Genomic DNA, 22,409 nt, shown 5'->3' with positions numbered 1-22,409 from the left:
AAATTAATTCGTTTTATGGAAAGAAAAAATATGAAACATTTTTTTACATGAAGTACACAATGTAATACTTGAGCTGTTAAAACTATTTGTCTGTACATCTAAAACATTCGTAAGAGTAAATAAAAGTAGGATTGGTGACTATCTTAAAGAATTTTTATGTCTTTAGAATGAAAAATATTGTTTTAATTTCATTTTAATTTGTTTAAATAACTTATATTTTCATATTTGTGTAAAAAACACTTCTATTATTGATATTTACTATATTAATAGTAAAAAAATATCAGGGGGTTGAAATTAAAAAATTTAAAAGTTATGGGGTCCACTGGACCCCAGTGTGCACTTTATGATTGAAAAAAGAAGTGTGCACTTCTAGGGTTAAATCCACATACAATGAAACTACTGCAGATTAGTTAACGAAATAAATATATTATATTTATATCTAATGGAACATATTTACAAAATCTGGATGGTTAATCTTGCCTTACCAACTAGAGTGGTGTAGCACAGGTAAAATTATCAATTCAGAAATACCTTAGAAAAAATCAATCGTTGTAAATGGATTTTCTTTTGGAAAAAACTACACATCATAACAACCACATTTATGTTGTCACCAGGTAGCAGAGAGACAATAAAATAACACCAAATTATATAATTACATACATGAATGAGCAACAAATACTAATGCAAAAAATAGAAAAAGTAAAATTGTGAAACATAAAAAGTAATAAAAAGAACCAAACCCATTTATCAAATGGAAGATTGGGCAAATAAAGAGCCATTTAAAAAAATATGCCCTAGATATACGATGAAACTCAAAGAAAGGAGGCCTCACAAAGCCATGAAATAGGAATAGCTATATTTCTTATAAAGAGAACTGGTAACATGTTTAACTATTATATTCACTTAAATCCTTGAAAACCAAGCAGCAATCCTGAGGATTACGAGATATTTACTGTTTGATTATAAATAAGCAAATTCACATTTCCAGTCAACAGAATACTATACAAAGGATATGTGAATGTTGGAAATATATACGTGAATGAATGATTGCAATGATCTTCTCTAACGTCAGTGAAAGTTTGAAAAAGAACAGCAAGAATTCAAATGGACTAAGGTCACAAACATGTAGAAAATGAATTTAAGAACCTAATTACTTAATTACGACATTTCATAAATGCCTTCCAAATAGTAAAAATGAAAAAAAACCATCTTAAATATTGTATGTCAAATATGACAAGATTTTAAATTGATATTCTACATCACATTTAAATTGTATAGCATATCTTTGAAATTAATAATCTTTGACGAATATAGTGTTTTGCCTACTATACAATGTTATGCCTACATCATTATAATTGCGAACTACAGGCAAATGTCTCTCAAGTGCATGAGTCAAACAAGGTGAGAGCAATGAACCAAAACAAACTAATGTTTATCAAAGGGCTACACAAACATGAGTACATCCGGCAAAATATGATTATAAATCTGGAAAGAGCTGTATATGTTCCAAATAGATTTATGTGCACAATGGCTTTCAGATAAATTGTAGCATTACATTGGTAAGCTAAAATGGTCCATTCCTTCCATTTACTGACAGTGCAAATGCGATGCAATATGATATATTATCAAAAATACAAATATCCCAAAGGCATGACTAGGAAAAGACTGATTAAATTATGTGTCCAGAAGATTAAAACATCAAGCATCTCAAAATGTGATTACCTACCATATGAAAAAGTGCCATGTAGCAAACATGAAATCAACATAAATGTCTGAGTATAATCATAAAATAGGTGTTACGATTGCACTAAATACACAAGTAATGCAGTTAACCCAATAAAAAACTGAGAGGCTTAAAGAAAATAAATGATTGTGAACGGGATGTTCATCTTCAGGACTGACTCCATCAAACTCTCCTATGTACATCAGGCAAAATTCATCTCTGAAACAGAAAATATAAATTAATGGATTAAAAAGTAGTGCAATCACAAACAAATTACAATGTCAAAATTAAGTCAATATTCATAGTGAGATAAAATATTACTTCCATTTACAAGAATGCAATGGCAGTATCCATAAGCAACAACTATTAAACATCCTCGAACAAACCCATGTTCTACAAGAATCATTCATTTTATGAGTGAAAAATATTGGAAGACTTTCACTATTGTTTGGAATTCACATAAAAATCACTAGATTGATATATCATAGATTTGAATTTAAGGACTCTTCAATTTCCTTATATTATTTCATCTTTAATTTCGATATTTATCCATTAGATTAGTTTGTTTGTTTTGAAGCCACTTTCTTAAACTTATGACATATAAGATCTTAAAAACATGTTACCTTTTAACAAGAAATCTTCATCTTGGAATATTGAGAAGTAGAATGTTTGCCTACAATAAATTGCATTTAAATATTCTAATACTAAAAAACCCGACACTCATTAAATCAAACTACTCATAGAACACATGAGAGAATGAACTCCAATGTACCAGAAGTTTCATTTCACCTCTACATGCCAACCAATGTACCAGAAGCTTCATTTTACCTCTACATTGCATTGCATTTAAATATGCTAATAATATACTACCTCACTCTCTTTAAATCAAACTACTCATAGAACACATGAGAGGATCATCTAAGAATTTAGCATCCAATGTACCAGATGTTCCATTTCACCTCTAGATGCCAAACCAATGAGTTGCCCACTTGTGGGAAATCATGGAAAATTAAATTACGAACAAATCATTCAATTATTCAAAATTTTGCATTTACATTTATTAATTACCGAAATATTGGTTAAAACAGCTTCAAATAATGATTTCAATGTTTTAATGAAGACCATGATGTAAAGAAAAAATCGTAAGAAATAGACATAGGACCCACCTTTGCACTGGCTAGAAGTGTTCCCACCACATTGTTAGAATAGAGAGAGTAGAGGAGAGGGGCTTGTTGCTGCAGAATAGCTCTTCCTTCTGTGGATCCATCAAAAGTGATTATTTCAGGGACAGCTGCGGCAAGCCGACATACCCTTGCCTTCAGTGTCTTCTGATTCAATGCATAATTGATATACCGATGTAGTCCCTCTCCCATCTTCCTCCTCTCCTCCAACTCCTCTATAGCCCTCATCCACTCACGCTCTCGTTCCACATCTCCCTTGCTATAAGGCCTCCCCTCATTGTCAAAAACTAATTTCAGGGATAATTGTGAGAGGGACCAAGCTAACTCAGCACATACGACTTTCTTCCTGTAACCAGAATAATCCTCTGCACCCAAATATACAGTCTCACTCTCAAAATCACAAAATGATCTCCATTCACTCCCATTCCCCTGAGTCCCATCCAATTGCACAAACTCCTTCTTCATCCTTCCAATGTTTATAGAATTTAAGTCCACCATCACCTTCACCCGATCATCCCCACTTAAAAACTTAATAATACACGCAGTGATTTCATCTCCATCATACAGTCTCTCATACAATTTACACATTCCATCAACTCCACTTCCATAAACTATCCTAGTCTTTCGCATCATGGCATCCACACACTCCTGCCTTGCTCTGGCCGGATCGGATGTAGGTTGACTTATAGATGCCTCCCCACCAAGCCCAACCTTGACTGCTGTCAAATCCTTCGCTGTTGACGTAACTGATTCTTCTAGACAACGCAACAGTGCATCGCATCCACTAACTTGATCCTTGAGTTCCTCCAGCGATAAGCTCAGCTGTCGCACAAGAGATTTCATCTCTCGCCTCAATGAATCAACGGAGGACTTGAGAGATGCAGTATCACATTCTGGGCTAGCCACGGGTGTCACATGATCAGTGGTCCCACTCGAAGATGCTTCGAGACGACGCATAATAACTTGGTCTCTCCTGTGAACCAATGTCACCAACTGCAGCACTTTTGAGCGTTCTACATCCTCAGGGAACTGCCGCACCATCTCCTCAGCCGAAGACAATGCATTCTGTTGACTGTCATCTGTAATGTCTGTGTCGGCCCCTCTCGCCAGTAACTCCTGCACCCAATCAGCCCTACCTAGTCCCACACCAACATGCAAGAGTGTTCTTTGCCGTGGATAACGAACATCGACATCTTCCAACATCTCCAGCAGCTCCTTATGCTGGAGTAATGAACCATTCACCAATCCAGCAAGAAGCCTCTCCTCAACAAATTGCTCAGCGCCGCTAGCAGAAATGTTCCTTGCCATTATTTCGAAAGAATGAAATAATTATTTAAGAGTATGTTGGATTCAGAATACAGGGAGTGGCCAATGGGAACCAGGCGTGGTAGCGTTGGTCAGCGAGGAGTAACACACGATCTCAGTGTTGCTACGAAAGGATGAAACGTTGACTGCAAAGAAACAGAATGAATATCAAATTATTACCTTGAAATTTGTCAATAACAGTGTGCAAACATAACAACTAAAGCACAATCTTGTATCAGATGATGACACTGTGAGCCGAAACGGGTCATACGCATTGAATTGTTGTGGAAAAGTGCTGCCCTCTTGTATTCAAACAGAAAAATTTTCCTGAGTAACAACTTAATAGCGGATGCCGGCATGGATGGAAATGCATAAGAAAATTATAAATATTTGCATTGTTACTTTCTGAACGGCAAGTAAAGTGTAATTTCTCTTTTGTCAAATCAAGCGAAGTCCAGGTTTTCCTCACTTCCTTATCTCCTCTAAGAAATGCAAATTATCTTAGTTCTCTATTGCCTTCCCCATACACACCATCACTTATATTATGTAACATTACTTAACCACGGGATTACCGAATTGACTGCGTAACCTTGAAATATGTTGAAAATGGACATAAGCCCCTTTTAAAAGATTCCATCTGACATGCATAATTGGTGATCCTCTTATCTCCATCCATCCATCATTCACACTTTACGCTGAAGTGAAGACGTTACTAGGATGGAAGCATTTACGAAAGGGCGATGAGATTCAGGACAAAGCCAAAATTGATGGAAGTCATGAGCGGAAACATCCTATGAAGAAGGTATAGCAAATCGTGTCCGCAGACACGACCAATTCCTCAATCACCGAGGCAATTATGTTTAAAAAACACCAAAAGTGTGCTCAATATTTAGCAAAGGAATAATTTATAATAAATCACTTGGTCATCTGTTCATAACACATCGGAAGTTGAAGAAAAACAGCCCTACTACACTATTGAATTTTATGAGCTGTGATATTTCCACCTTTCACAGAACTTGATCTTACGAAATTGTTATTCTTCATAAACTTATATCCGGTTATTGAGAAGCAGAACCCTGTCAAAATCCATTTCTTAGCAAAGGATTTCCTAAATATTCCAATCCAGGGCACCCCGGGTAAGGAGATAAAAGATAAGATCTTGAGCCCCAGCTGAGGGCCCCAATCACCCCACACCACCCCTGCTTATCTTCCTTACGAACTCCTCCCGTCCACTTCATATCTCCCCCTGACTCTTCAGTAAAAAAAGAATATATCCTATTCAGATTTTAGAGGCGGCCTCATATTGTATTTATTATACTGGAGCTAAAATTTACTATCTTTCACTCATTAAACGTTGAATATTTCTACTTGAAAATTAGAAAAAGCAATTCTGTTTCCTATTAAAGAACCAAATTTCCTTAGTTGCCCCCTGATTCTTAAAAAAAGACAAAATTTATAATATGGTTATCATTGCGTTTGTTTTGGTTGGATTTTCAATCATAAAATATCATTAATATTAAAGAGAATATTTTGGTACAATAATTTTCGTATGTTGATCATAATACTAATTATAGGAAGACACTGGCATTCACAGATAGGATATTAATGTAACTGTGATTTAAATGAATACATAGCAAGCACTATCTCTCCATAGACATTTTCCTATCTCCTACAAAGTAAACTCAAAGCATCCCTAACGCACAGAAGGCTACAAAAAATATTTAAAGGGACATGCAGCAGTGGAAACGATTGTAAGAACATATTTAGACACATCATCTCATGCCACGAAGTAAAATGTGAAGGAAAAGAAGATATATGAATTAAATAGAATGTATTAAAGTTTTATAATAGTCGCTAGTCATAATAAATGAAATATTACAAGTTATTAAACTGTAGATCACCCACATTTCTCCTTTAGTAATGAAATGAGTTTATAAAGGAAGAGGTATGCGGGGTAAGGCGAGAGAAATGAGCCCCAAGTTCCTTGTTTTACTTTGTGGAACCACTATCTTCCAAATAAAGTTTATTATAATTATATTCGACAATAACCACTAATATTCAATGACCTTGGTTGCCTCTAGTCACAATTGGAACAATCTCCTCCATGTCATAATCCAACTAGCCTGCCCTTGTTCATTCCGCCATTTTGACTTCGCTCTTGACCGCTTCGAAAAGAAATTCTCGTGGCGAACGTATCGCCTGTCGACCTCTGCTCCGGAGCACTTCCATCGAGAGCGCACTGTAGCGAATGTAGCGTTCTTTGGACCACATCCCAAGGTAACGGAGTATTGTCTTCAGGGTTTTTGGGATTGTGATAATTGCATCCCAGCTAGCACATTATAAGCCATTGAGATAAGGTGAAGGGAAGAAATATGTAAGGCGATTATCAAGTAAGCTTTTTATGGGTTTCTTACAGCCATGCCGACAAACATCCAGAGCAATGACAAAATGGATGCCAAACTTTCAGCAGTTCCGTAAATTATTTTATAGATTTAGAGTATTCAGTAAGGGATTTATGCAAAAGAAAAATGTTTCCATTCTTGACCCTTCTATAATATGAGTAGAAATAGCATCAAATGGCCATAATTTGAAAATCATTCATGTTTATGAACTGATGGCAAAACAATGGTCAAAAGTAAAGACGTACGGAAGAAAAAAGAATTTCACACGATTAGCGACGTAGAATAATATAAAAATGCTGTAAGGAATCTTTAAAATACACATTGTATTCAACGTGTTACCAGGCGATAAATTAAAATTCATCAATATTTTATCGTGTGGGCCTTGAATAATTTCAGTCGTACATGTATATAACAGCAAAGTTTTTCTATGTTACTTAATTTTAAACTGTTAACTACGACTATTATTGCAGCAGGTCTGTTTTGTTTTAGTTGTTGGGAAAATTTAGTTGTGTCTGCATCTCTAAAAAATTAAACAGTAAAATGGGAATGCCTTTTCAGGCATTGCTTGAAACTATGGGAACTAGTGCCTTTTCAGGACGTGCTTCTCCTTTTTTATTTTTCTCACCTATTTTCTCTGGCAATATTTGCAAAATATTTAAATAAGTTTTATGTATCAAGAATCAGTGAGACCACAACTTGAACATTTTCACCATTTTTATGTAAACATATGGACTTTATAAAACATGCATTTAATCACTTGTTGTTTGAAAAATGAAATTTTAGATATTCTTGATGGTAAGATGAGAGTATCTTATAGATTTTAACATCATTTTAAACAAAAGCAGTAGTTAATTAATTCATAAGAACTGAATAATGCCGGCCTCTGATAGAGGTAGTTAAAAAGCTATTTCGTACATATTATTTTGGTTAGGACTACGTCTCGTGGACAAGAAATTAGTGGATTACATTTATAATAGGTTTTCGTAGCAGTGTTTTTCAACTATGGAATGGGTACGAGGAAAACTGTGGCAAAAAACGTTATATATAACAAGAGAAATATTTACTATCCATTCTAACCATACATTACGTTCAAACTCAGTTGGTCGATTGTGTTAGATAAAATCTTGCACTTGAATGGCATGCTTATTTTAAGTAAGGCAATCACACAGCCATAATGCATAAGCCATAAAAAAAGCTTAGATTACATGCGTTTGCACGTACTTACCCAATGGTTTAGGCAATCCGGTTGAAATGGATATTCGCTCCTTCCTTGGCTCCCCTATTTGCAATACAGAGAAGGCAATCCTGAAACGTAAAATAAATTACTTCTGTTACTGACATGGGAAAATTATTATACTCATATGAAGCAAACCTTTCTGTAATGCCTATTTAAACTTATAGAAATTACAATCCAATATGATGGACAAATACTTCTCAGATAACAGGTGTTGAAGAAAATACGGCAGATCAATTCGTAAGATGCAACTCACACGAGATCTGCTTGTCTCATTACTTAGGAAATGGCCTTCATGCTCACATAGAATGGGCTTGTCTAATCTTAAGTGCCTCATAAAAAATGGAGGTGTAGGTATAGCCAATTTACGACATTGATAGTCATCGCTTGGGCGAAAATAATGGCCATTTTCTCCACTGAAAATAATGGATAAGAAGGATACATATCTCTTTAACGTTTTTTTTTCGGGATGATTTTTTGCAAGATTACAGAGATATGGGATCATGAGACGAAGATGATGGTAAGGATTCTGAGCTGAACACAGGCTAGCCTCTACCCCACGGGTAATCCAGATAAGGAAGCTGACAAGCCTTGTGCTCACAATTAATTGTCTCCCTCTATTCTGCCAGGAATGCCATTCATGCAGAATGGAGGGAGACCACCTTTAGCCCGAATAGACTTTTTCGAATACATACATTCGCCGGTAAAGCATCAGATTTTTAATTCAAGAATATTTGAATCGTGCATTTCCAAAATGTTGTAAATGCCAAAATTTGAAAAATGCACTTTTCATACAAAAACATGTAGTAAATGTCATATCTTTCTATTGTAAAACAGTCTGTCTGGATAGTGCTGCATCTAGCAGGAGAAAACGGACCTAGAAGTAGCAGTTTCTTCCTCCGTTTCAGGAGAAAGAGAAACGATTTTTCTTTCCCTTTAAAATTTTACTTTTGGCACTTACAACGTTTTGAAAATGCAAGATTTATTTATTGTTAGAAACTCAAATTTATGTCAACTTCACAAGTCTACGGTTCATATTTTGCATTAAAATTCCCCTATTTGCCGATGACATCACCTATCGCAAAATCAATGATCCCTCTGACTTAGAAATACTATCTTTGGATTAAAGTAACGTTCATTAGTGCATCCAAAGACTGATGGGGTCTCAAACTGAACAAGCAAATGCACGGTGGGAAATTTTTTGAGTTCAGTGGTGTAGCCAGGGGGGATCTAAGGGGTTCAGATGGGTCCAGGAGTATTGCAGTCTAAGTCCACATTGTCTCTAAATCATGTCAACGCGTTCGAAAATATTATTATTCAAATTGAAACTGACGTTTTCTTAACGTGAAATAGCCTACGCTTTCTTCCCCACAAAGCCAAATTTATAAGCTGTCTAGTAATTGAATGGTACTCACGAAGACGACTGATGCTGCACACTTCTTCCTACATTAGTAGTATTTTGATATTTTTCTTAGCCTCATTGCTTGCAAGAAGAGTACTTCAGAAACTGACCTGACACAGCACAGCATGAACGAGGGCTACATGAATGCGGTCAAAATACCAATATCGGAACTTTCACATGAAGGCTGTTGTTATCGTAAGACAAACAAAGAAGATCCGGAGAAATTGTGAGATCACATGTTCAACAATGCCATGAAAAGCTACAAGAGAACATTGTGATATTGTGAGCTACTCTCCAAGACGACTTACTGTACATACTTCTTTCAACCTTAGTAGTTCATTTGGCATATATATTCAGTACCCTATTTCCATTTTAACCTGTCGAGCATAGATATTTGTGTATATCGTCACGAGTTTTGCAATTACATATCATGGATATACAATGAAACCAATTGCATATATTAAGCCCTCAATTTAAATTTACCGTTGACGATGAATTTAATTTATGATTAACGGGTTGTCAATAAGATGGAGAAACTTAGGACAATCTTTTTAATTTTTGCTTCATCCCTATATGGGACTTAGTCTTAAGGTATTAATTGTTGTCCTGTCTTTTTTTTGGCTCCCATGTACCTTTAAATTAATATATTTATACCGCGAATTATTCCTAGAATTTGGTTAAGCAGGAGAAAATTAATTAATGAATATTAATTGCCTTGGGGAATTAGCAATCAAGGAAAAAACAACGTAAAAAAATTCAGTAACCTCAATAGAAAAATTAACAATTTGAAGCAAAAAACAATAAAAAATTAAATAGAAATTCATATTAATTTTACAGTTAATCAGCCTAACACTGAGGTATAAAGAAACTCCTACAATGAAAAAACTCATATAATGAACTCCATGCATTTATTCTGTCGGTTAACAATGAAACAACAGAAATAAAATAGTTTTATTAATTATGGAAACTGAGATACTGCAAACAATGATGTAAGACCCTCTCTTATGTAAGTAAAATCTACTTTTTTAAGGCAGAAAAGGAATATTTCATTCAATACAGTCGAAGTGTCAATCTATGTCCATGAGTAGCTGATATATATTCATGCATCAGGCTAGAGTTATTATGTTATAACATACAATCCCATGTCCCAACAAAGACTAATATACGGAAATCTAACCTGAACACACTGATGCCCTCATAAGAACTGACTAATGATGGCCTCCGATCTAGAAGATCAAGATTTCCCACTAGCTATTTTGTACATATTAATGTTGCAATATGACTATATCTCGACGAAAAGAAAACTGGAAATTTCACTTGAAGCAGAGTTTTGGAATAGCGTATTTGAAAAGACAGTATTATTTTCAATTTTTTTTTATAGATATAAGACAAGAAATATTTGCTAGCCATTCTTACCATACTTTACGTTTAAACTCTGGTGGTCAATTGCATTACATTGCCATGCTTTAAATAAGCATGCCCTTAACAGACATGTTCATTTAAAGCAAGGCAATGTAATGACATACATGCTTATTTAAAGCAAGGCAATCACAAAATAATGGATAATTCAAAATGCATTAAATTCAGGCGTTTAAATAGGAAGAGGCCTTTATATACACAGAGCGCAGGCTTATCTAATCTTTTGTGCCGTAAAAAAATGACGGTTAAGGGATTTCCATATTTCGATACTGCCAGTCATTGTTAGGGCAAAAATAATTTCAATAGTCTCAACTAGATATAACAGATAATAAGGATAGATGTTATTTTTTTACTCCTTTTCTTAGGATTGTTAGCGATCGTTTGAGAGATCATTGAGATAAAGGCCCACGAGATGAATATGAAGGTAATGAATTCTGAGCTGAATATTGGTGTGCCTCAGAGTTACCCCTGCGGAAGATGCGGTGGGGGTTATTTAAAGGTCTTTCATACTTCGGAGTAATTCTTCGTGAATATGAAGGTAATGAATTCTGAGCTGAATATTGGCGTGCCTCAGAGTTACCCCTGCGGAAGATGCGGTGGGGGTTATTTAAAGGTCTTTCATACTTTGGATAATTCTTCGTTTTTTCTTTGAGTAAGCAAATTTAAACCAAAATTTTAGTGTCATTAAAAGTGTACTAATGTATTTAGTGATTTCACCTCTTGTGTTTACTAACTTTACAATTAATAGCACAAGAAATCCCTTTAAAATACCACAATGCTTAAAACATCTTAGCCATTATTAGAGAAGAGCATAGTATCGAAAATCAGAAGCAATTATTGCTCTAACAACAATTGTAATGCAATAAGTTGACCATTGACTCACACTATGATGGGGCTATCAATACTTGAGATCAGATTTCTCTGCTTTCCATGCTGGAAGTATGCAATTCCCATTCCCATCATTCTTTGCAGCTTACGTAATGCAATTCCAATGCTTCAACACATTTCATGACTTCCATTAATTCTTCCAAAAGGACTATTATGGCAAGGGAACATCATTACTAACCCACTAGGAGTGATAGTAATGCGTGTTTGCCACATCATTTAATACTTTAAGCATAACCAAATGCTTTACCATAGATCTCCTTGAAGGTCTATTGTTAATACTTCCATAAAATAGATTAGCCTTTATTAACCTACAGAAGCTCACGAGCAACTTAAGTTGCATCAAGGAAAAAAAATTCTCCTTCCCTCAAGGAAGCTCGCAAATATGCAGGAGAATGACCTTTTTGAGGGTTGTTCCTTATTTTATCTAGGCTATTTTTAGAATGCGTCCGAGGCAAATAGATAATGGTTCTTTGCTACGCAGCCCCTCTTTAGGCCCGTCGCCACCAGTTGTGCTTCTGACTCTTCGCTGCTCAGGAGTATATGCCATCTGCCCAGCAGAATGCATATTGAATTTGAATACTGCAAAATGGTAAGTAAATATGTAATTCCCTTCGAGTAAATTATTTCATGATTTGGCTGGAAAATAATTATTTCATTGATGGTCAATCTTTTCATGTAACTGAAGTTGCTCATAAGCACATACTAGTAATAATTTTTGCCTTTCCCACAGAATTTGTATCCTTTGCCTTGAAACATTGAATAATAGTTTAAGTTCTTCCCACGCCATCAACAAGCAGAAAAAAGGTATTTATTATTACTAAATGATTTTACCTAATATCGAGAAATACCATGCTTTTAACGTCTATGACATTTACGGACAAACTCTTTTGTTATTAACATTTGCAGAAGCCGTGTGATTTGCAGTGAGGGCTGTTTTTGCTTAGACTGTTCGTCTATTGAGACATTCTTTTAATATGTAAGTTCATTTAACGCATTATTTATATCATATTCATTTTATGATTTTCCATATAAATATAAACTAATATGATGTATTTTCAGGTCTCCATAGCCTCTAACGGTAAATGAAATAATATATATACTAGAGGAAGAGGATGACGAACACTGGTCAAAAAACAATACATAATTATAACTGGAGCGGAGGAAGGTGCTGAGGCTATTATGGATGAAGATACTGATGAATCAGATGCTGAAGTGACTGGGGAACCAACGCATCTACCACGACGTGTTTTGGATGCAGAGGGACAGATTCATTCGAGGGAAACGCAGCCTGAAGAATCACAGTCAGGGCAACCAAGTGTCTTCCAAGACTTTCCCAGGTTCCATATGGGAGAAAGATGTAAAATCAGGGGGAACAAAACTCTACAAGCTTGGAATGAATGACAGAGGGGTATACCATCACTTTGCGGAAGCCAGGAACAGGAGTGAACCGGTGATGACCTGGACTTTAATAGAATAGGCTATTTCAGAACACATCTCCAGGATTTGAATTCCCTGCCGGCACTTCATGGGTTGCATATTTCAAGATGAGACACCTAATCATACAATGTAAAATAACAATATACGTGTCAGCGAGCAATGAAGTGTCACCTGAAGAAGTATTGCAATCAGCAATGACCTTTCAGGAGCAAACAAAAACCTGTGTCTCTAAATATAATAGGAATTTCATAATTAAAATTGATCAGCCCGGGTGTTCGTAGAGGGGGATATAAAGGGAAAGCTCTCCAGAAAAGATAAAATTGTTCGGGGGGCTCTTCAGGGAGTGACCTAAGTAACACACTCATATACTGCGCAGTATGCTATTGCAGTCCCAAAAAAACTGCTTCCTCAAGTTTTTATTGTCTATGCCAGAACCTGGAGGTGATTTTAGTCCATGAGTGTGCAAAGAAACTGGAGAGTGAATTCTTAAATGTTTCTGTTGTGCATTCTAAATCTGGAAAACTTATGAGAAGGTTGTATTTCAAGTTTTATAAAATATGTTCTCAAGCCATACGTTTGCAACAATACATTTTTATTGCACATTTATTCCTAGGGGTCAAACAAGAAGTTTTATTTACAATGAACGATTAATTGATGAGGAATGAGAACCACTAAGCAGCAAAAAAATTGAAACACTAAAGTGCACATCCGTCTGCCAACCATGTGCTGCATATTTTTACACACAAGTAAGGCTGTTTATTGCACGAATCCAGAACTCAATCTCCCTCCATCAAGAAAAAAAAAACTTTTTCCTCTTGTGAGGATAGAATACAAATCTATACAACCGTGCATTATCCATTGTCCTCACTAGCATACAATTATATGCACGGCATGCCTCAAAGTTAGTAGAGAATAGAATTATTTTTAGAACCTGGAGGGAAATATGTTTCCCTATAGACTTAAAGAAACACAAATGCTAGTGCTCAGGTAGCAGTTTTATATAATGACAATGTTGCTTTTCAATTATGTGCTTTTCGTATTTCATGACAATTCTCATCCAAATTCCTGTGAAGGGGCTACATAAAAAATTAAAAATGAAAAAATTTAGAAGGCAGAACCTTTTTCAGTATTATTCAATTTAATGGTGCAATATATTATGAAGGTATTTCCTCCAATTAATGGCCTTTTATGCCACAACAATTTCTCGCGGGCATAAAGTCTGATTAAAGGACGAGAAAACTAAATAATATTGCTGCAGGAAAAAGCAAAGGAAGTGGAGGAAAGTGGGAGTCTGAAGAGGACATGGAAAAGAAAAGGGAGAAGCTGACAAGCCACAGGATCATCAAATGGGCAAATACCTCAACCAGTATGGCCTGTGAATCAATTTAAGTTGGCCGAGTAGCATAGAGCAGACAATTGAAAGTTCTCATGCATCGACAATTCATTCCCCAGATTACACAGCTTGTTTGAAAGCTCTTGGAACCTAGCTATGTGGAAAGAAGGACTCAGAAAGAGAGAAGAGTAAGTTTGAGGGAGGAAAGCGTACCTCGACTATTACTAATTGGAAGAGGGAATAATGGTTGTCAGGGTAGCCGAAAATAGCTTTTTGGAGACTAAAAATTCCAACCAAGCATAAAGACAGAACTCCAACCTCCCGTCCAGGCAACTACGTTTTAAAAAAACTTAAATCTATTTATCTAGCTCTTATATTATTCAAGCGTTGAGAGCAACATTTCTTTCTTCCTTTCCAAAATCCTATTACACACAAAATCTTAGCCTTTTAACTTCGGACTCAATGTCTCCGTTCTATCCAATACACTTGAATAGGTTCTTGGCAACAAAATACATGGGGTAAAACTTATTAAGCTACATAAATCAAGTTAAAAGGGCATTTCAGAAAAATTGCCAAGTTAAATAGACTACTAGACAGAAACAAATGCAAGAAGAGCAATAGCAAAGTTTAGCACTTGCAATGCTCATACTTGATCATATGGGTAGATGCGTAAAAATCTTCCTTCAGGAGGAACCAGAGAAACTTTCCTCAGACAGGATGTATGTTTAAAATATTTGCTTTGGAAATGAGTTCCCTATACTTTGATGCCACCCACACAATGTTATCACTCCCACTTGGATAAATCTTGGCAACGTAGGCTGCTATTATGGATAAGCGTTGCAAAAAATAGCATAATGCTATTCCGTCCATAATAGCAGCCATAGTGAACAATTCGAAGCAAGGGTTAACAAGTGACATAAATGTCAATTAAGTAAAAAAAAGTAAAACGTCTGAAATCCACACATCTCAAGAAGATGGATCACATTACAAACAATAAAGAAAATGGGAGGCTAGAAAAACATTACAAATATTACTGTTTCTGAGTCTTAAACCCTGGTCTTTCAAAATTTAAACGTGATATGCTACCAGTTGGCCAAATCGACCTTGAAAGCAAAATTTTTTATTTAAATTCAACGTGACCATATTTTTCATTTTTTAAATGCTTATTACTCTCTACCCCAGGCATACATAGTCAAAACTCTTCAACAGTATTGCTATCTAAGTATCTACAATCAAATAAAAAGGTTTCATCTTCTTTCCTGACATTACTTATGAATAGTATCCCTGTCAGCTACTCCCGCCCCATTATCCTTGTGAACAAATCGCAACCAAGCAATAGACTTCAAACCACTCTCTATGGTAAAGAATGTACAAAGCATTTTTTCCCATTGTTTATTCAACGAACTAGAAAAAGAGAGAGAACGAAGCCATTCACAAACTAAAACGTTCATCAGTCAACATCAACGCACTCATGCATTTCCAATGCCAAAAATCAAGCCAACACGAAGGTAAGACTTAATATTTAAATAAAAACTAAGGCAATACTATAAGTGCAATTAGACAGTGCCATACACTGCAACACAAAAACCATATTCATAATAAATTGATAACGATACTCACATGGAGATTGTAATTATGAAGGTAAAATAATCAACAGCCAACTATTCATACTAATCCACTTTCAAATGTAATACTCATTTTTATTACTTTCACCTCCCACATGAATTCATAACTATCTATATAGGAGGACACAAAAATCCACATCACACTTGTCACAAGAGCTTCCATTAGTCCATCAAACTTCTGAATGAACATTATATAGATGGGAGAAATTTCCCACTCAGCTAATCAACTGCCTGTAACACAAACAATTATTCTTATAAACAATATCGCAACATTACATTAGAATTCCAACCTGCCACTGTGATTAGTCAAAGCTCCAATGCCATTGGGGTATTTAAATATACAAGATTTTGGATGCATTTTTTCCATTGTTATTCCAATGAATTTGGCCAAGTAAGAGTGAGAATAGAAGCCATCCACATTAAAAAATCAACATATTAACATTATTGTTCTCTAACATTTACCCCGATGAACATAATAGGCACTGATATGGTAAGACTTACTATTTAAATAAAAACAAAGACGAATAATGAGTGCTGATAAACAGTTCCATACCTTATAACACAAAAACCATACTCATAATAAATTGATGATGATACTCACTTGGAGATTGTGGAGGTTCAGTCCTGGGAAGCAAGGTTAAAGCAGGATGGGATGGCTAGAAAACCACAGCTCAATCACCACGACAGAGTCCTGAAAAGAATAGAAAGCAACCTTGTACTAATAAAACAGAGTATATTAAAACAAATACATGGGCATTACCTTTCCTGACCATACAAAAGCAGTACATACAGCTACAACTGTGTAATATGTTGACATCCTAGGGTGAGAAAAGTAAGGTAAGGTAAGATGAAATCTAGACAACAATGTCATCATGGCAGACAAATGGTCATTGCAGTAATAATTCAAAGCAAAAACATTTGGATTATTGAGTAACAAATTTGATCTCAACAATTCCACCCTAATCATAAATGGCTAACACCACAGGCAATAGACAATACCTAATTTTGAATCTACACATAACACTTACAGCAAATCACTGAGCAATATTGGCATATATATTTAAAACATTTTCATGTTATCACAGAAGTCTAATATGCCCACAGAAAATGATAGCTGATTGTTGGTACACATGACAACCTACTCGTGACTTCCAATACTTCATTATGATAGGAAAACTTTCGCCCCATCAAGAAGTCATCATAGCACATGGTACATGAAAACTAAAGTACAAGCATAAAACTAGCCAAAATCATTAAAACTCTCAATAAAAAACAAACAAATGAAGACATGACTAAATAGCACAACGGCAAAGTATAATATACTGTATTTGAATGAATATAGTCCCACCTTTTTTTCCAAAAATACCCATGGTAAAAGTAAAGGGGTGACTATATTCAAACCAATTTTTTTCATTTTTTCCTGAAACTCAAGCCTCAAAATTAGGGGGGGGGACTATATTAAGAGAAATACAGTAAGACGGACTCTTAAATATTATTATTACCTTCCAACGTTAGCTATGTATGCTGAAGTTCGGCAAGCCACAAGATAATACATTTCGGGCAAATATGATGGCCATGGCATATATAAAATATAAATCTCAGCACAGGACGAAGATCAAAGTAGACATAAAAGGAATCACTACCCAAAAAAATGCTTTTCATAAAACCGCTAACACACAGAAACGGCTGATAATAAATTGCCATGGATCAAACTTTATAGGTTATCCTTTTGTACGAAACAAACAGTTGTCAGTGCATGCAGAAGATCACATTTATTCCACTACAACACAGTTAAACACTCACCTTAGTATTTTCCAAAAAAAACTGAGAAAATATTTTTTTATACTTATAAAAACAGATTTTTAACTCACATATAACACTAAATGACATACTTAGACTTTGTACACTCTTCCTTACACACAAATTAAACCACAAGCCCCTGAAAATCTAACAAGTATTCTGATATATTAAATGTCATATCTCAACAGTGAAAATTGCAGCACAGCACTTACATTTAAGTATTTAGGGAACAGAATTTTATGGCACTAATAATCCATTAGTAATGGAATTTTAACATGAACCCTTGTAGAGTATGGAATGACTGCTATCTTTGGCTTCAATAATACTGAAATTTCTGCTTTCCACATTAATAACCAAAAAATTTAAGAAATGAGAGATATCTCTAAAATCGAAATAATCGGATTAAAGACCAAATATTGACAATCATATAGGGTTTAGTTAATTCAATAACATCTAATTGATGGAAATTGCCATATTGCACCTCAATGATCACAAACATAAATTAAATCTGTTCAAACTAAGTACATATACAGTTCTTGCCTCAACTTCAGCATTTATGAAAAATGGAACTATTTTCATATTTTTCATGTCCCTACCATAAAAGACATTGTAGCAATCTCTCTTGACTCCATGCATGCATTTATTTTAACCATTTTTATCCATAGCCATTATTACAATATAAAAATTAAATCAAAATGTTAGCAAACAATTATGCATTTGAACTCCAAGCCTGAATTCCAACCATCAATTAAAAGTGAGGTAAAGAGTATCAATTCAATTACTTACATAATAAATAACAACTGATGCAAATCAAATATCCTCAACCACTGTGAAAATTTTTATAAACGTCTACCGTTTTTACATCCCACAAATGAATTTAATTGTAACTGGTTTGTTTGCGACAAATTATCTACATCAAACTTCTTACAAGTGGCTTCAAATGTTGCATCACACTCTTGAATGGCTGATATACAGATGAGAAAAATTTCCAATGAGATCCTCAACTGCCTGTCACAAGCCACATAATACGAGAGAACACAATTAAAACTAACTTCCAACCTGCCAACCTGATAAGTGACAGCAATAACATGATTTTTAGATGTGTATAATAAAATTAGATTTTGGACGCATTTATTCTCATTAATAAATCAGTTAACATCACCAAGAAAGAGAAAAAAGAAGCAATTGACACCAAAACATTCACAAGGCAACATCAACATACTGCAACATTTCCCCCATCAAACGTTAAGGGCGCCAAGTAGGTAAGATGTTCTATTTCTACATAGAAACTAAGGCGAAAAATCAACCTATTGCATACACTGTGACACAAAAAAAACAAATTCATAAGAAATTGATAACGATGTCCACTTGGAGATTGTAGAGGTTCAGTTCAGGGAAGCTAAGTTAAAGCAGAATGGGATGGCTAGATAGCCACAGCTCAGTCACCAGGACAGAATCCTTAAAAGGAAGGAAGGCCACCGTATATTAATGAAATGGTGTATCAAAAAACATTCACAAAGGCGGTATCTCGCCTCATATCAATTTCAGACACGTCTGAGTAATGTGCTCTCGTCCAATGGTAGGACAAATTGTAACGTTGAATTAAACCATAAAGTACAATTTCATCAAGGCACAAAAAGGTTTCGATCATTATGGAACGAATTTAACTTGTGTGCAGCTATGATCAAAAATTGGTTATACTCACGCCGTTGGAAAGAGATAATGCCATTTTTCGAGTCTAAGTTAATTACGGCCCAATATGGAAGACAAAATTTATAGCGTTTCCATATTATCACAGAGGAGACAAAATTGCCAACATGAAATAATAGCAGATTGATGATACACACGATTGCCTACTTATAAAGTCCTATAATTTCATTATGATACTAAAACTTTTACCCCATCAATAAATCATTGTAGCACACGGTACGTTAAAACTACAATACTGTCTTAATACTGGAGGAAATCGATTGAAATATTTGGCAAAAACAGGCGGAAAACACCTAGGTGTTGAAAACCAAAAGATTATATAATATGGAGGAAATATGGTTCACCAAGAGATACAATATACCGAGGGAAACAGTAACAATCATAAAAGCACTTCCTTCCCAAATACTAACATAAAATATCCACAATCCATTTTTTGGAAACCATAAAGTTGAACAATTGTCAAATATTAACTAGACAGAACTTAGAATCATCAACTGAATACGTTGGAACTACAGCAGACATCTCATTACCACATCAAAACAACCCACCAAATACGATCATATTCGTCATTGAAGTCCAATAACAGTAGCCCACAGGGAAAAGATTGATGACTCAACACAAAATATCTAATCAATGGCAAGAATATGTTTGTTCACCACTCCTGGAAGTTCATGCACAAGCAAATAACAGAAACACTCCTTACATGGGTTACACAAACGAGCAATCTAAAAGGAATTCTTTGTCCCATTACTTATGTCACATGCCTCGAACTTACTTTATGACTACTTACCGGCAGCTACACACAAAAAACAGATTAAAATTTCGTAACTATTCCCAGCGAGACATTTAACAAACAATTAATAAACTCCTGTATGAGTTATGGTTGATTAACACATTGAATTACGCACTACCATTTTTAAGAATTATTCATTACTAACATTAACCCGTGCGTGATAATGCACCGTGTAAAGAGACCTTATAAGACGTCGACAAATTTTAAATGCAACAATCCTTTGATGTCGCAGGAAAAGTAGTACATATACAATCATCAGGACGTTTATCCTGCTAAATATTATATCAAACTTCTTAGATACTATGAGACTAACGTAAACAATTTTCATTATTTCGTCATTGAAATACGAATGAGTAGCTGATAATACATCATCACGAACAAAAATTTAAGGGTTATACTAGCGTACGAAACAAATAGTTGTCTTGAGTATGCTAGAGATCACAATAATTGCACTAGATAAGAGCAAATTACGCACCTCGGTATTAACGCCATACCCACATGATCAAATCTTATGACAATGTCCTACACTTGGAACATGGCACACAGTACTAAGGAAGGTTCCAAAGACTCCGGTAAAGTGTTACTTAGTACTCTAGCAAAAACATCGCAATCATCGCTCTCGCTGAAGAGTAGAAACAAGCTCGATTGACAAAATAAGGTGACGCCGTGTTGATAAACAAATGCAACTACATATATAGACACGGATGTTTTCCTTCAGTGGTACAGCGCACTACATAGAAATTAAATCGAGGCATTTAAGTATTACAGAAAAGCCGGCAAATAGCTAACACCAACATAAATCGACACTGAAAAGTAATAGCGACATGCGTTATTCATTTCGAGCCTTTGAATTCTATTTAAGCACCATATCCATCATTAAGTACTTACGGCTACCCACCATTGAAAATTAACCATATCACTTCTGATATTCACTAACGCAGAATTCAGGCCTTCGCCATTACTATGTACAACTAAATATCACATGAATCATGAACATTCAAATAGTTAATAAAATAATTGTGGCGTATTTCCAATGATTAGGAAACTACAAAAGGAATAATCTAGCCGAAGAAATTGTGAGTTATGTATCAAACGACAGTACCTGATCCATCTGGCTTTAAAAAAACAGAAGCACACGTTATACATTTCGTAAACTCAGGCCGTTGCTATGTAAGTATTCATGCACAAGTTAGAATTCAAAGGTGAAATCAAGTACGCAGATAATGCACACGAAGCCATAACACAATGAAACATAAATAAAAAAAGAGATAAATTAGCAAACAAAAAGGAACTTCTCCCGTTGCGGACAAAAAATCATTTGGAGCAAGTACCCGGGCAGAGCACAATCATTCTAAATTTCCTGGAGCAGAGTAGTGGCGCCAAAAACTTAGTTCTATGACCTCTGATTAAAACTTCACTCCATCAAAACAGTAACATACATATGATTACTTGAACATACTCAGGTTGGAATGCGCACTCCAACAAGCCCTGATTGCGGTGTGCGATGAAGAATATGGAGCACAGCGATAAGAATGCTATTAAAACTTCAGAAGAAGACGGCTCTTTCGAAGATGACAACGCGAGCGATGAGCAGGAAATGAGCTAATTTCGGCGCGCGGGGCGCTAGCGCGCTAGTCAGGACGAGTTTCCAGAAGATTCCACTAGATGGCGGGCGAATTCAAATTTCCCCCACCTCGGCTTAGCTCATTCTCCCACACTCACAAGCCTACGACCTCGCTTCTGCCCCCCCTCAGAAAGAAATCTTTGATCCGCCCCTGGCCATGGACGTCACCATTAATTCAGATGAGAGTTCATTCAATTTATGTTCGAAGTTCACACACTGCCAAAAACAGAGCAGTAATTAGTGGCATCACAATATCAACGAAAGGAATTTTTTTTAGATAGAATCTTTTCATACAATTCCCAGCGCCATATACGTGAACTAATTCACCAAATTCGAAGCCTATCCCCACCCCTTCTTCATGAATACCTCCCCCCTCCACTGTCGATACCAAGTCCCTCTCCGTCCTCGTGGGGATGACTCAGTCAGGGTCACGATCACCTCCCCACCCCAACCCCTTCCACGCCATCCCCACTCCATTGGATCGGAGCGTGGGAACGGCGACGACGCAGTTTCTCACAAAAGCGGTCTCTTTG

The 22,409-nt window shown here is 35.6% G+C and overlaps 1 protein-coding gene across 3 annotated transcripts; it reads right to left on the bottom strand.

Annotated features, from left to right (window-relative positions):
• Positions 1–1,500: 1,500 nt before the first annotated feature.
• On the bottom strand, positions 1,501–21,813 carry LOC124172304. Of its 3 annotated transcripts, XM_046551747.1 has the most exons (5): positions 21,712–21,813; positions 16,551–16,640; positions 7,837–7,916; positions 2,890–4,355; positions 1,501–1,942 (listed from the first exon to the last, which is right to left on the bottom strand). In XM_046551747.1, the coding sequence occupies exons 4-5, from the start codon at positions 4,210–4,212 to the stop codon at positions 1,937–1,939; spliced, it is 1,329 nt and encodes a 442-aa protein (XP_046407703.1). In that variant the 5' UTR covers positions 4,213–4,355; positions 7,837–7,916; positions 16,551–16,640; positions 21,712–21,813; the 3' UTR covers positions 1,501–1,936. The 3 variants fall into 3 exon arrangements, with proteins under 3 accessions (XP_046407703.1, XP_046407701.1, XP_046407702.1); XM_046551745.1 differs by lacking the exon at positions 1,501–1,942 and having other exon boundaries at positions 2,749–4,355; XM_046551746.1 differs by lacking the exons at positions 1,501–1,942; positions 7,837–7,916 and having other exon boundaries at positions 2,749–4,355.
• Positions 21,814–22,409: the final 596 nt, after the last annotated feature.

The sequence above is a fragment of the Ischnura elegans genome (assembly GCF_921293095.1).
Source record: "Ischnura elegans chromosome 13 unlocalized genomic scaffold, ioIscEleg1.1 SUPER_13_unloc_1, whole genome shotgun sequence".
Taxonomy (NCBI): domain Eukaryota; kingdom Metazoa; phylum Arthropoda; class Insecta; order Odonata; family Coenagrionidae; genus Ischnura; species Ischnura elegans.
Note: the sequence above shows the minus strand (reverse complement) of the source record. Positions and strands in the feature narration are given on the sequence as shown.

Coding starts and splice junctions, on each gene's coding strand:
- LOC124172304 (XM_046551745.1), bottom strand. CDS start 4,212: ATGGCAAGGAACATTTCTGCTAGCGGCGCTGAGCAATTTGTTGAGGAG.